Below are 14,610 nucleotides of genomic sequence, written 5' to 3'. Positions count from 1 at the left end.
TTTAGACTATAAGACGCACTGGACCATAAGACGCACCTAGGTTTTAGAGGAGGAAATTAGGAAAAAAAATGTAGCAAAAAAGGTGGAAAATCCTGTAATTAATGTCCCCTACCCTGGTATATATGGTCTCCTCATCCCCATCCTGATACACATGGCTCCCTCATCCCTACCCTGGTATGCATGCCCTCTCATCCCTATCTTGGTATGCATGGCCCCCTCATCCCTATCCTGGTATGCATGCACCTCATCCATATCCTGGTATGCATTGCCCCCTCATCCCTATCCTGGTATGCATGCCCCTCATCCCTATCCTGGTATGCATGGCCCCCTCATCCCTATCCTGGTATGCATGCCCCTCATCCCTATCCTGGTATGCATTGCCCCCTCATCCCTATCCTGGTATGCATGGACCCTCTCATCCTGGTATGCATGGCCCCCATCTCATCCTAGTATGCAGGGCCCCATCCCAATTCTAGTATGATTGGCCCCAGTCCCGATCCTGGTATGCATGGCCCCATCCTTATGATTGGCCCCCACCCCCATCCTGGAATGCATAGCCCCATCAGAAAACATTGAAAATCCAAAAACATTACACTTACCTTCCCGGCACTCCCTCGCAGCATCTTGTTCTGATGCCAGCAGCTGCTTTATGCTTGTAAGCAGAACATGGCAGGGACGTCATGCACCGCTTGAGAGTCGAAGGGCAGCTGCCGGAATACTCACCGGGACTGTGTGCGCAGAGAGCAGTGCAGTGCAGAGGGAAGAAAATGTTCTTTATTCTCTCCACCAGCATTCGGGATATTCCGTCATGGAGGCGAGGGCGGTGCTGGTTCAGTCACCTCTGTGGGTATATAGAGAAGCCTTTCAAATTTGGTTTCATTTGCTGCGCTTTTTTTTTTAGTCTGGTGGGTGAAGCTGTCTTCCACTGGCTGGACTGCTGTTTTGTTTCAGGATCATAGGCGTAACACCAATATTCAGCTCCTGTGATGACAAAAAAATATGGTCAGTTTGTGCCTGTTCCTTTAATTCCTCACACATTCTCAGACGGTTCTCCTGCTGGTCATTTAACAGGATACAGAATTTGATGTTGCCGTGTTGCTCCTTATCATTTGCCATCGCAAAATAGCCAAGAGTGTTGGGAAGGAATTAAGAAAACAATCACTCTGTCCGCTGCAAAGGTTTCTCATAAACACTACTTGGTCAATGGAGCAGGAAGCGTGTCTAGTAAGCATACCTAGCAGGAGAGGGCAGACTGCCAACCAACTTTACCTACAGAAAATAATTTTTTTTTGTTGGGTGGCCCCTCATATGTTGCTCCACAGCAGAGATATTCATATTTGTTGGTTGGGAGTGCATTATGTGAAATCTCTGCTTGCAGAACAACTGGGTGTTTCTTCAGAGTCTTCCCTGGGGTGTGCCCTTTCACCCGCCCTTTCCAGATGCTGCCAATCACAGCGTGACAGCATCTGAGACTGCTAGATCAGCTACAGAGCTGTGATTGGCAGCATCTGAGAGGGAGATTGTGAAAATGCACGCCCCAGAGAAGACTCTGAAGACTTGTCCAGTTGTTCTGTAAGCAGAGATTTCACATAATGCACTACAAAGCCAACATATGTGGATATCTGCCATAAAGCGACCCAGCGAAGAACGAAAAAAAAAGTGGCAGAATCAGCAGAGCTCTGAGACTTTTAATAAGGTATTTCACACAAGATTTTTTTACAAGTTTTTTACTTATCTGAAACATATGAAGCTAAGATTAAATACACCTGACTGTGGTCATCTCTGTATCTATTTACTAAGTTCTCACATCCAATAGATAGCTGAAGTGTCCAAAAGTATCATTATGCAAATCCCATACCTTCAGCACATCATCATTATTTATTAACTGCATTATGTATGTCCTGATAAAAATTAAAAAAAAACAACGCATTAGCTGCAGGAGAGATATTCCAGAAACTTGCAATTCACCTGCTTCAGTGTCTTGCCCTCACTAAACATGGCCGCCGGATGACTCATACACAGTGACGTCACGTCACGGCCTGAAATTGAATCCAATGAACACGTAATAACACGTCAGGACCCTGTGAGGGGTGTCTTAGTCTGCCTATACAGGGTGCATAATAAATATCCTTTTTGTATGTTTAAATATCTGGAAACCTTTGTCAGTTAAGTGACTTCTAGCAAGACTGAATAGGTTTGTGGTAACTTCTTTGCCTTTTACGCTCTTTTGTGCAGTATTTTTGTTTAGGCATCATCGAGGACAGCCCTGGACGAGGGTGACGTAGCCGTCGGTGCGGCTGCAGCGGTGTTGGGCAGAGTGGTTGATACTTTGGGGGCGCTGCTGATCTTCCTACAACATGTGAGTAGTATAATGGCGGCGCCGGCAGCAGTAACAGCTGTGCCTTACACCGGCTGTGGGCAGTGGCACAGCTGGCATGTCAGAGTCCCGGCAGCGCTTCATACCTGCAGGTTGTGCTCATATCTCTATGGGCACTGCCACAAGCAGCCAATGCCCGGGTGGGGGGATGCCACTGGCCATGGCGGAGTACAAGAGCTGGAAATCCGCGCACTGCACAGCAGGGAGAATTGTGCTGGAGTTTTCTTTACTGTGTAAATTTACACCCAGAATTAATAGTAACACAAATCCACGGGAAAAATGTATTGTGGCTCTTACTCCTCACATTAAGGGGAGTCTGTCCCCCAAAACTGGACTTATACCCCGCAAACGGTTCTTTCCCCCATAAATGTCATCCCTGCGGTGTAGGTTTCGTGTCTTTAGTGTTTCAGAAAAATTGTCATATGCAAATGAAGGCTCCTCTCCCCACATTTTGCCCCTAAAACCACCGTGCTGCGCGCTTCCTGTTAGCTTTACTCTCAGCGCTCACATGGCCAGAGCAAGCAATGCCTGAAATGAGTTCCCAGCTCTGCACGTCAGCAATGTTGCTGCAGGAGCATAGCGAGTGCCCCCCGGTGATGGTGCAGGCGCCCCCCGCTGCGTCTGTGCAGTCGCCCCCCGCTGCGTCTGTGCAGTCGCCCCCCGCTGCGTCTGTGCAGTCGCCCCCCGCTGCGTCTGTGCAGTCGCCCCCCATCCGTTGCGTCTGTGCAGTCGCCCCCCGCTGCGTCTGTGCAGTCGCCCCCCGCTGCGTCTGTGCAGTCGCCCCCCGCTGCGTCTGTGCAGTCGCCCCCCATCCGTTGCGTCTGTGCAGTCGCCCCCCATCCGTTGCGTCTGTGCAGGCGCCCCCCATCTGCTGCGTCTGTGCAGTCGCCCCCCATCCGCTGCGTCTGTGCAGGCGCCCCCCATCCGCTGCGTCTGTGCAGGCGCCCCCCATCCGCTGCGTCTGTGCAGGCGCCCCCCATCCGCTGCGTCTGTGCAGGCGCCCCCCATCCGCTGCGTCTGTGCAGGCGCCCCCCATCCGCTGCGTCTGTGCAGGCGCCCCCCATCCGCTGCGTCTGTGCAGGCGCCCCCCATCCGCTGCGTCTGCAGGCGCCCCCCATCCGCTGCGTCTGTGCAGGCGCCCCCCATCCGCTGCGTCTGTGCAGGCGCCCCCCATCCGCTGCGTCTGTGCAGGCGCCCCCCATCCGCTGCGTCTGTGCAGGCGCCCCCCATCCGCTGCGTCTGTGCAGGCGCCCCCCATCCGCTGCGTCTGTGCAGGCGCCCCCCATCCGCTGCGTCTGTGCAGGCGCCCCCCATCCGCTGCGTCTGTGCAGGCGCCCCCCATCCGCTGCGTCTGTGCAGGCGCCCCCCATCCGCTGCGTCTGTGCAGGCGCCCCCCATCCGCTGCGTCTGTGCAGGCGCCCCCCATCCGCTGCGTCTGTGCAGGCGCCCCCCATCCGCTGCGTCTGTGCAGGCGCCCCCCATCCGCTGCGTCTGTGCAGGCGCCCCCCATCCGCTGCGTCTGTGCAGGCGCCCCCCATCCGCTGCGTCTGTGCAGGCGCCCCCCATCCGCTGCGTCTGTGCAGGCGCCCCCCATCCGCTGCGTCTGTGCAGGCGCCCCCCATCCGCTGCATCGGTGCAGGCGCCCCCTCTCCTGTCTTCATTGCACACAGGATCACAAAGTAGCGATACAGACAGGAGAGAGGACGCCTGCACTGACACCGTGCTTGCACTCAATTCAGACAGCGATTGTTTGGGACCAGCAGTGTCAATCAAGCTAAGGGGAAGTGTTTAGCATGGTGGTTAAAGGGACAAAACTGCAAAATTGGCCACAAAGGTGTATCAATGCCCCCTTATTTGTAAATTAAATAAGACCATTTTTCTGAAACAAGTGAAATCTATCCTGAACGCATGATTTTGTTTAATAGGGGCTAAGTCCTCTATAGGACTATCTAAGTGGTTTACATTAAGTTTTATGAGTGACCGTCTTCCTTTAAAAGGTGTGAAATCCACAGTAAAAATCTGCAACATAAATGGACACTCCGAGGATTTTATTAAAAAATGTTCCACAGGTCAGATGATGTGAGGAAAAATCCCACAATGTGTCAGTGAGCGGTGTTCAAATCGCCAAGGCTGGCGCTGGATATAAATCCTCAAATATAATCCACAGCATTATTTTCCTGTGTGGACTATCCAGGAGTCCTTAAAGGGACCAACACTATTCTGTTCAGTGGCTCCTCTGACATGGAGTAGATTTTCATAGGGTTAGCTGCTGTCGCGTTCTGGTGAGGAGACCTGCGGCCAGCTCGGACATCAAGGTTTACACCCGGATTTGTGACACGGCTACATTACGGCTGCACTGTGGTGAAGGCCACCATGACACAACTAGAAGGGCCTCTCACTTCAAGATGCAGAAGTGAGGTGTCTGGTAAACCTTTACAGTGGACCGATCACTTCCAGCTAAAAACACAAAAATGTGACAGTACTTTCATTAGTAAATCTGGAACATGGGCCCCAACTGTGAAGAGAAGAGGATTCCATACAGGAATAGGCAGAGCTTTGTGCCCAGATCTGGCAGGATTTATAATGGACTTCTTAATGTAGACACGCAGGTAGAGTGTATGACCTTGGTCCGGCATCCACTTGTTACTAGACCATTACACTTCCCGGCAGGCACTTTATTACCAGCATCCTTTGCGCCCATCCAGTTACCAGGCCCCTGCGACATCATGACAATGTGTTATGCACTGCAGCAATGTGATGTTATGGGGGCCTTGTAATCAAGAGGCACCCAGGAAGTCAATGTTCGGGTACCGACAGGACAAGCTTGCACTGCCCTGGTCCGGCTGCCACGGAGTACCAAAGTGGACACCAGACCAGGATCCTGCACATCAATTTCATCTCTTCTTGCTGCTATATAGAATAAAATGAGATAACCAGTTTGCTTATTTATCTGGAAAAAAAATGACAAGGCAATGTAGAAGCTTGGTAAATGTATCCTAATGAGCAGCGAATCACAAAAATCTTTAGGATAAGTCATCTATATAAAATCTGTGATACTCCAGTATCTCCATCAATCAGCCATGATTACCTTAGTTGGATGGCTGTAAACATGGAGCACCATCGCTCCAGCGGAGCTGATCTGCAGTAACCGGCAGCAGCCACCAATAAACTGTGTATGGCGCTCTGTACACTGCGGCCATCAGGGGTGTTGTCCAACTGCTTAAGTATAATAAGTGCAAGGGTTGCAGTCGCACTCGGGCCCCGAAGTCTATGGGGACCAAAAAGGTCCCTTTGTTCCATATATTATAGGGCATCTATCAGTAGGATCAACCCTCCTGAGCCGTCTACATGGATATGCAGGTCATAGGAACCTGAATAAAGTACTTCTGAAGGATGACACTTGAGAGATCACGCAGAATTCCGCCACTGCCACCACTTGTGAAGGATGACACTAGAGAGATCATGCAGAAACCCTTCACTGCCACCACATAAGACGAACCCGCACCCCGCCTGACATCACTTACGTCATCGAGATCACTTGGTATGGTCTCCTCACTTGCACATACATGTCGTTTTGCACCCCTTGGAGACACGTAAGGTCAGCTTGGCATAGTTTTACCCACACGCCACCTGTCCACACGGGTCCATGGAGACACGGGGAGTGAGAGGATGTGGCCCACGCAGTCACTGATTTGGCACCAAGCTTTCTCACAACAATGACAGGCTGAGAAACCCCTTTCACTAGCACCAGTGAACCAGAGTGCTGCCAGCCGGGTAGGACTTCCACCAGTTCATCATTAGATATAAGCCCAGTCCTTTAACAGGATTAGATCGGGCCAGAAACCATCCCCGGTAGCATGGGAAGTTAAACCGAGAAACGGATGTGTGGATCGAGATAAAAGAGCAGCCCAAGGTTAAATTTATAAATCTAATCGCCTTTAGGGCACACTAGATAATATACTATATACACGATTGTAACACATAAAGGTCAGATGTGCATATACAGATAGGGGTAGGACAAAAGATATAAGCAGAATATATGTCAACTACCGGATGGTGTTAGATCATGGGTTCGCTTGGGCCCCAATGGGGCATGGCTGCCAGCTGGCTCCTAGGTCCTTCACAGCACGTAACCCGGCGCAATCCCCACTGTCTTCAGTGGACCACATGGATCACAGAGAGTTCCACATTGCCCTACACTAACCTTTATCCCTTTTGGATCACTTCCTTGGCATGAAATTATATCTCCTATATTCTTTACAATGATACCTTGTAGTGATGAACGAGTGTGCTCGTTGTTCGGGTGATCTCCGAGTATTTGTTAGTGCTCGGAGATTTCATTTTTGTTGATGCAGCTAAATGATTTACAGCTGCTAGACAGGCTGAATACATGCGGGGGTTGCCTGGTTGCTAGGGAATCCCCACATGTAGTCAAGCTGTCTGATAGCTGCAAATCGTGCAGCTGCGGCAAGGAAAACTAAATCTCCGAGCAGTCACAATTACTTGGAGACCACCCGAGCAACGAGTATACTCGCTCATCACTAATACATTATCTGTGATCCGATGTCTTATTCCAGAGGAATCCACATTTTTCTGAACATGTAACTGAGCTGTTACAATCTATGGGTCGGACACTGATCTCTCTGAGAATCTGCCTCCAGGGAGCTTGTTTTAGATCAAAAGGCTGTAACCTGACTGACGTGCAATGGCCGCTCTCTGCTCTCCAGATCTGCAAGTCTCACACTGGTAATGCCCCCTTTCAGGGGGATCAGTGTCCGGTCCATCGATCTCCAACTTCTCATTTACATATTAAGATGTATGTGGATTTCTCTGCAATAAGACACTGGATCACAGATACCAAGGAATCATGTTATTCAGTTTCATATGACCTGCATGCCATACAGACGGCTTAGGAGGGTTGATCCTATGGATACATTCCCTTTAAAGACCTGTGATAGTTGAAGATTTTGCATTGAGGCCTATGAGCTTCAAGTTATACCACTAGTGATGTTAGCTCATCACTGGTGGTGCTGGGTGTCGGACCCCACCCTGCCAATTTTATGTTGATGACCTATTCTAAGGATAAGTAGTAATAGACAACCCCTTTTAAATGAAGAGGTGAGAATGGATGCATAATACGTTTTAGGCAATGTTGACATCCCGTTTTTAACACCACATTAAAGAGGTTGTCTGGACTTCAGCAGTCAAACATCAGACTTGTGAATCTTTACAGCGTGTGTACAGCACACTGTTAGGATTCTCCGGTATTGGTGGCTAGAGCGAGCAGTCACGTGACCACAAATATGTGATTTGCATACTTCCAGCCACATTCCGACTAGACATGCACTGCCTCGCTCAGTTATTGTAAGGATTCGGAAGTCTGCAGTCACATAGAGTAATTGCAGATTTTGGAATAAGACCGGGCAAGCCCTTTAACCACTTAATGATACTTCTTTTAACGGCGGCTGTTAAGAGTACTTACTTCTCAGCGCTGTTTTTTAACAGCACTGAGAAATAAGGTTATAGCGCCTACCGCCACCGGAAAATGATTCTTGTGATCACCATTATTTACCAAATAACGGGGATCGCAAAAAAAAGTCAGATTTCCCATTCATTTCTCCTCTGATATGATCTAGCATACCAGAGGATAGAGAAATGGGGTCCACCGAGCTCCCACTCCGGTACCTCCGGTATCCTGGACCCTCCGGCTCTGTCCCACGGCCCTTGTTATCTTCTTCTGGGAAGAAAAAGGCGGGCGAATGCACAGTGCACCCGCCGAGATCTGCCTGCCAGCGCCCAGCAACAATAGGAGATTTTTCCTATTGGTTCATTTTGATCACTGTGATAGATCCTATCACAGTGATCAAAATACAAAAAAATAGTAAATCAAACCCCCCTTTATCACCTCCTTATTAAGGTAAAAATAATAAAATACAAAAATGTATTTTTCCATTCTTTGCAGTTAGGGCTAGGGTTGGGGTTAGAGTTAGGGTTGTGTTGGGGTTACGGTTGTGGTGTTGGGGTTAGGTTTGTGTTTGGGATACGGTTGGGATTGGGGTCAGGGGTAGGGCCGTTTTAGCTACCTTTTAACACAAGTAATTTCATGTCCATAATGTTATGATTTGGGAGACAAAAATGTATTCTAAGAGAGACAGAAGAGTCTGGGAATATAAACTGATGACGACTTTTGACAGTCTTAATGCAGGAATGAATGTGTTGCACGGATTTATGTCTTTTTACATCAACTAAGGAACTTGCCCCTCAGACTATGAGGGGTCATCACAACAGAACCAGACACCAATCAGAGGACAATAAAACATTCCTTATCTAAGAACTGGCCCAATATTTAGGGACATAACTGTTTATCACTCATGGTAATTCTGCTTCATGTCACCTGTCTTATCCATGTTTTGTTTTTTTTCCGTGCTATGTTGTGCATAAATATGTGATTCTTCAGAATTTCTTTTAGTCTTTACCTGATGAAGAGACCTGTGTTGTCTCGAAAGCTTGCAATTTGTTACCATCTTTTCAGTTAGCCATTAAAAGGTATCAACCACTGAGGACTCTCAATTCTAAATATTTTTGAAATTTATTGGTTATTTTACATTTTTTGGAAATTCAAAAACTGAAAAGTGGGTAGTGCAATATTATTCGACCCATTTACTTTCAGTGCAGTGAACTCACTCCAGAGGTTCATTGTGGATCTCTGAATGATCCAATGCTGTCCTAAATACCTAATGATGATAAATATAATCCACCTGTGTAATCAAGTCTCCGTATAAATGCACCTGCTCTGTGATAGTCTCAGGGTTCTGTTTGAAGCACAGAGAGCATCATGAAGACCAAGGAACACAACAGGCAGGTCCGTGATACTGTTGTGGAGAAGTTTAAAGCCGGATTTGGATACAAAATGATTTCCAAAACTTTAAACATCCCAAGGAGCACTGTGCAAGCGAACATATTGAGATGTAAGGAGTATCATACCACTGCAAATCTACCAAGACCCGGCCGTCCCTCTAAACTTTCATCTCAAACAAGAAGACTGATCAGAGATGCAGCCAAGAGGCCCATGATCACTCTGGATGAACTGCAGAGATCTACAGCTGAGGTGGGACAGTCTGTCCATAGGACAACAATCAGTCGTACACTGCACAAATCTGGCCTTTATGGAAGAGTGGCAAGAAGAAAGCCATTTCTCAAAGATATCCATAAAAAGTGTCATTTAAAGTTTGCAACAAGCCACCGGGGAGACACAGCAAACATGTGGAAGAAGGTGCTCTGGTCAGATGAAACTAAAATCAAACTTTTTGGCAACAATGCCAAATGAAACGTTTGGCGTAAAGGCAACACAGCTCATCACCCTGAACACACCATCCCCACTGTCAAACATGGTGGTGGCAGCATCTTGGTATGGGCCTGCTTTTCATGGTTAAAATTGATGGGAAGATGGATGGAGCCAAATACAGGACCATTCTTGAAGAAAACCTGTTGGAGTCTGCAAAAGACCTGAGACTGGGACGGACATTTGTCTTCCAACAAGACAATGACCCCAAACATAAAGCAAAATCTACAATGGAATGATTCACAAATAAACGTATCCAGGTGTTAGAATGGCCAAGTCAAAGTCCAGACCTCAATCCAATCGACAATCTGTGGAAAGAGCTGAAAACTGCTGTTCACAAACGATCTCCATCAAACCTCACTGAGCTCGAGCTGTTTGCCAAGGAAGAATGGGCAAGAATTTCAGTCTCTCAATGCACAAAACTGATAGAGACATACCCCAAGCGACTTTCAGCTGGAATTGCAGAAAAAGGTGGCGCAACAAAGTATTAAGATAAAGGGGCCGAATAATATTGCACGCCCCACTTTTCAGTTCTTGAATTTCCACCAAAATTTAAAATAACCAATACATTTTGTTCAAATTCATAATTTTGTTCCACTTGTTGTCTTCACTAAAAATTTGCATTTGGTATCTTTCTGTTTGAAGCATGATATGTGGGAAAAGGTTGAAAAGTTAGAAAGTTCCAGGGGGCCGAATACTTTCGCAAGGCACTGTGCATGTGTGTGTGTGTATGTGTATATATATATATATATATATATATATATATATATATATATATACCGTATTTTCTGGTGTATAAGACGACCCCCAACTTTTCCATATAAAATGTGGAATTTGGGATATGCCCACCGTATAAGACGGGGGTCATCCTATACGCCCAGTCATCTTATACGGCGTGTGGTTCCCAGGGCCTGGAGGAGAGGAGACTCTCCTTCAGGCCCTGGGATCCATATTCATGTAAAAAATAAAGAATAAAAATAAAAAATATGGATATACTCACCCCTCCTGAACGCTCACGTGACCGTGACGTCATCGAAGGTCCTTCACTCACTACATTCTTAGGAACGGAGGCAGACGCTTGCAGCGCTGAGAGCCAGGGTTCGTCGGAGGGGTGAGTATATCCATATTTTTTATTTTTATTCTTTATTTTTTACATGAATATGGATCCCAGGGTCTGAAGGAGAATCTCCTCTCCTTCAGACCCTGGGAACATCCAGGATCGCTCCATGCACCCGTACCCGGCGTATAAGACGATACCCGACTTTTGGGACAATTTTTAGGGGTTAAAAGTCGCCTTATACGCCGGAAAATACGGTATATATATAAATATAATTAGCTGAATCAGTACAATGTTATGTGATGGCCGATGATTGCAAGTGAAATGTCAGCTGCTTTCAGTGTAGGTAGATGGAAGGAAATGTCAGCACGGTGATTGCTGTAATGTTGTTTTGTTATTTCAGGTCAAAAGTAACGTTTAAAATTACGCTTACAGCGGACCCCCGACTTCCCTACAAAGTGTAAGTACAAGCCTTCCTCTATGCTTTCATACTGTAACCCCTTCCTGCCAGTAGACTGCTATCATATGTTCCCTGTTTAATGGCCTTACTTTCTGCTGTGGGTTTGGTGTAAATGTTTATATTGAACCTGTAGGAAAACAGTAGAAAAAAAACAGTAGAATCAGAGAGCGGCTCCTGCATTCTAATTGTGAGTGTTGTACTCTAATATGCTGTAGCACTTCAGAAAAAAACATAGTCGAGTCGGGTACTAATCACAGAGGTATATCCGCACCAGCTTATCCCTGCCCGCTCAACTATGGGAAGAGACCTGTTGTTCTAGCTGAGCGAGAGAAGAGAAGCTCACCCTGGTCACACCAGCATTTCAGAGCAAAACATACATTTTTTTAAGCCAGTCTCTGATACCCCGTGTGGTTCAACCTGTATGAATCAAGCAGCCAATTTCCTCTAGGAAATCTGTCAGTAGGATGAAACCTCATAAGCCACCTATTTGACATGTAGGGCATAGGAAGCTGAATAATATGACACCTACATACCTGTGATCTTATGTCTTATTCCAGAGAAATTGACATTCTTCTTAATATGGAAATAAGATCTGTGGGCCGGACATAGATCTCCCGGAGGATCTGCCTCCAGTGCTTATTGTAAAAGAAAGGAGGCATTACCAGTGTGAGACATGTAGATCAGTAGAGCAGCCTGTCAGTCATTGCATGTCTCACACTGGTAACTCCCCCTTTTATCTAAAACAAGCTCTGGATGCAGATTCTCCAGGAGATCTATGTCCGACCCATAGATCTTAACATCTCATTTACATATTTAATAAAAACCTGAATTTCTCTGGAATAAGCGATCGGATCGCAGATATCAAGATATCATGTTATTCAGCTTCCGATGACCTGCATGCCCTTATAGACAGCTTAGGAGGGTTCATCCTACTGACAGATTCCCTTTATCTTGTAAAAACCTCCTTAGGTTATATACCCAGCACATTTATCATTTAGATCTTCCTAAATATTTAGTAAAATCTTATCCATGAACTGCGAGTAAAAATATCTGCACTAATTTTGATTGACACTGAATATTTGACGTTCTCCGTCTTTCATTCTATTACTGTACATTTTTACCATTGCCTTATGTGATGCAGCATTGAAATCCGCAGTAAATGGCAGCATTTTCACAGCAGCCTTTTCTAGTATTTGGTTCTAATCTTGGCACTGTGGATTTTTTTGGCTGCTGCAGAGGAAGTGTCCCGTGTGCGTGGACCTTAAATGTAAGTGCAGGAGTAATCGGAGCTGCTATGAAATATGATGTCTGAGGTTGGCTAATGTATACGCTGCAGATTTTCTGGCCAGATTTTCCAGTCCGAAAATGAACTTTATATAATTGTTGCAGCATTTTTGACTGCCATCAGGGCGTGGCAGATATCTGTAGACGTGACGTTGCCTGCGGATTACTCCTGTAATGAGGGAGGTAGCTGTCAAGGCAAAAGTGCGTCGAAGTACGGTATGCCTGGGTGAATTCTTGGATTGGCATTGTCACACGTTCAGTATTTGGTCAGTATTTTACCTCAGTATTTGTAAGCCAAAACCAGGGGAGAACAATCAGAGGAAAAGTATAATAGTCACTTAGGCCGCGCTCACACCTTCAGTATTTGGTCAGTATTTTACCTCGGTATTTGTAAGCCAAAACCAGGAGAGGAACAATCAGAGGAAAAGTCTAATAGAAACATGTCACCACGTCTGTATTTCTCACCCACTCCTGGTTTTGGCTTACAAATACTGAGGTAAAATACTGACCAAATACTGAACGTGTGAACATGGCCTAAGTGTGAGAGTAGGACTGTACCTGTACATCTACCGCTGCACTAAAGGGAAAGATCTTGTTTAATTTTATCGATTGTCTATTTCGGCAGGTCACATACGTGTTTTCACCCATCCCTTTCTACATAGCTTACAACTTATATCCTAAGCTATAGAAGTATTGCAGAAATTCTGCCTTGTCAGGGTTTGTTCCTACATGATTGCACTCAGTCAGTCCTGATTAGACAATGTTTCTGTGTGGAGGGAGATGAAGAAGGAGAATGGTAGCAGCCAATTCCTATTTCATACCGTTCCAGGAGGAACAATGGAGGAACAACCCAATTCAGAGTTCTAGGCGCACCAAGATATTTGTTACAACAGTGAGTTTCCAAACATGGTGCATATTGATTGCCTGTTCTGGAAATTCGGGGGGGGGGGAGGAAGCTGTCACAGCAATACATTTCCATTAACCCCTTCCCGACCTTTGACGCATACGCTGCGTCATGAAAGTCGGTGCCATTCCGACCCATGACGCAGCATATGCGTCATGGAAAGATCGCGTCCCTGCAGGCCGGGTGAAAGGGTTAACTCCCATTTCACCCGATCTGCAGGGACAGGGGGAGTGGTAGTTTAGCCCAGGGGGGGTGGCTTCACCCCCTCGTGGCTACGATCGCTCTGATTGGCTGTTGAAAGTGAAACTGCCAATCAGAGCGATTTGTAATATTTCACCTAAAAAACTGGTGAAATATTACAATCCAGCCATGGCCGATGCTGCAATATCATCGGCCATGGCTGGAAACACTTATGTGCACCCACCCCACCCCTCCGATCGCCCCCCCCAGCCCCCCGATCTGTGGTCCGCTCCCCTCCGTCCTGTGCTCCGCTCCCCCGTCCTCCTGTCCGCTTCCCCCGTGCACCAATCACACCCCCCGTGCTCCAAACAAACCCCCCCGCACTCCGATCCCCACCCCCCGCACACAGCGACCCCCCCCCCCCGTGCTCCGATCCACCCCCCCCGCACAGCGATCCCTCACCCCGTGCTCCAATCCTCCCCCGTGCTCCAATCCTCCCTCCCGTGTTCCGATCCACCTCCCCCCATGCTCCGATCCACCCCCCCCCCCCCCCGTGCTCCGACGCCCCCCCCGTGCCCTGATCTCCCCCCCTCCCTTATACTTACCTGGCCGCCCGAGGTCCGTCCGTCTTCTTTGCTGGGCGCCGCCATCTTCCAAAATGGCGGGCGCATGTGCAGTGCGCCCGCCGAATCTGCCGGCCGGCAGATTCGTTCCAGAGTGAATTTTGATCACTGAGATATAACCTATCTCAGTGATCAAAATAAAAAAAATAGTAAATGACCCCCGCTTTGTCACCCCCATAGATAGGGCCAATAAAAAAAATAAAGAATTTTTTTTTTTCACTAAGGTTGGGGTAAGAACTAGGGTTAGGGTTAGGGGTAGGGTTAGGGGTAGGGTTAGGGGTAGGGGTAGGGTTAGGGGTAGGGGTAGGGTTAGGGGTAAGGTTAGGGTTAGGGGTAGGGTTAGGGGTAGGGTTAGGAGTAGGGGTAGGGTTAGGGGTAGGGTT

At 47.4% G+C, this 14,610-nt stretch overlaps 1 protein-coding gene across 1 annotated transcript in view; it reads left to right on the top strand.

Moving 5' to 3' along the window:
- The first annotated feature begins 2,254 nt into the window (after nt 1-2,254).
- UFM1 (ubiquitin fold modifier 1) overlaps nt 2,255-14,610 on the top strand; it is a 28,213-nt gene continuing 15,857 nt past the window's right edge. Inside the window, exons 1-2 of the mRNA XM_069758935.1 lie at nt 2,255-2,359; nt 11,180-11,236. Of these exons, the coding sequence (XP_069615036.1) occupies nt 2,358-2,359; nt 11,180-11,236 (59 nt within the window). The 5' untranslated portion in view covers nt 2,255-2,357. The remainder of the gene's footprint in view (nt 2,360-11,179; nt 11,237-14,610) is intronic.

This window comes from Ranitomeya imitator, chromosome 3 (genome assembly GCF_032444005.1).
Source record: "Ranitomeya imitator isolate aRanImi1 chromosome 3, aRanImi1.pri, whole genome shotgun sequence".
NCBI classification, from domain to species: Eukaryota; Metazoa; Chordata; class Amphibia; order Anura; family Dendrobatidae; genus Ranitomeya; species Ranitomeya imitator.
The sequence above is the reverse complement of the archived record's forward strand: the minus strand, read 5'-3'. Positions and strand labels throughout refer to the sequence as shown.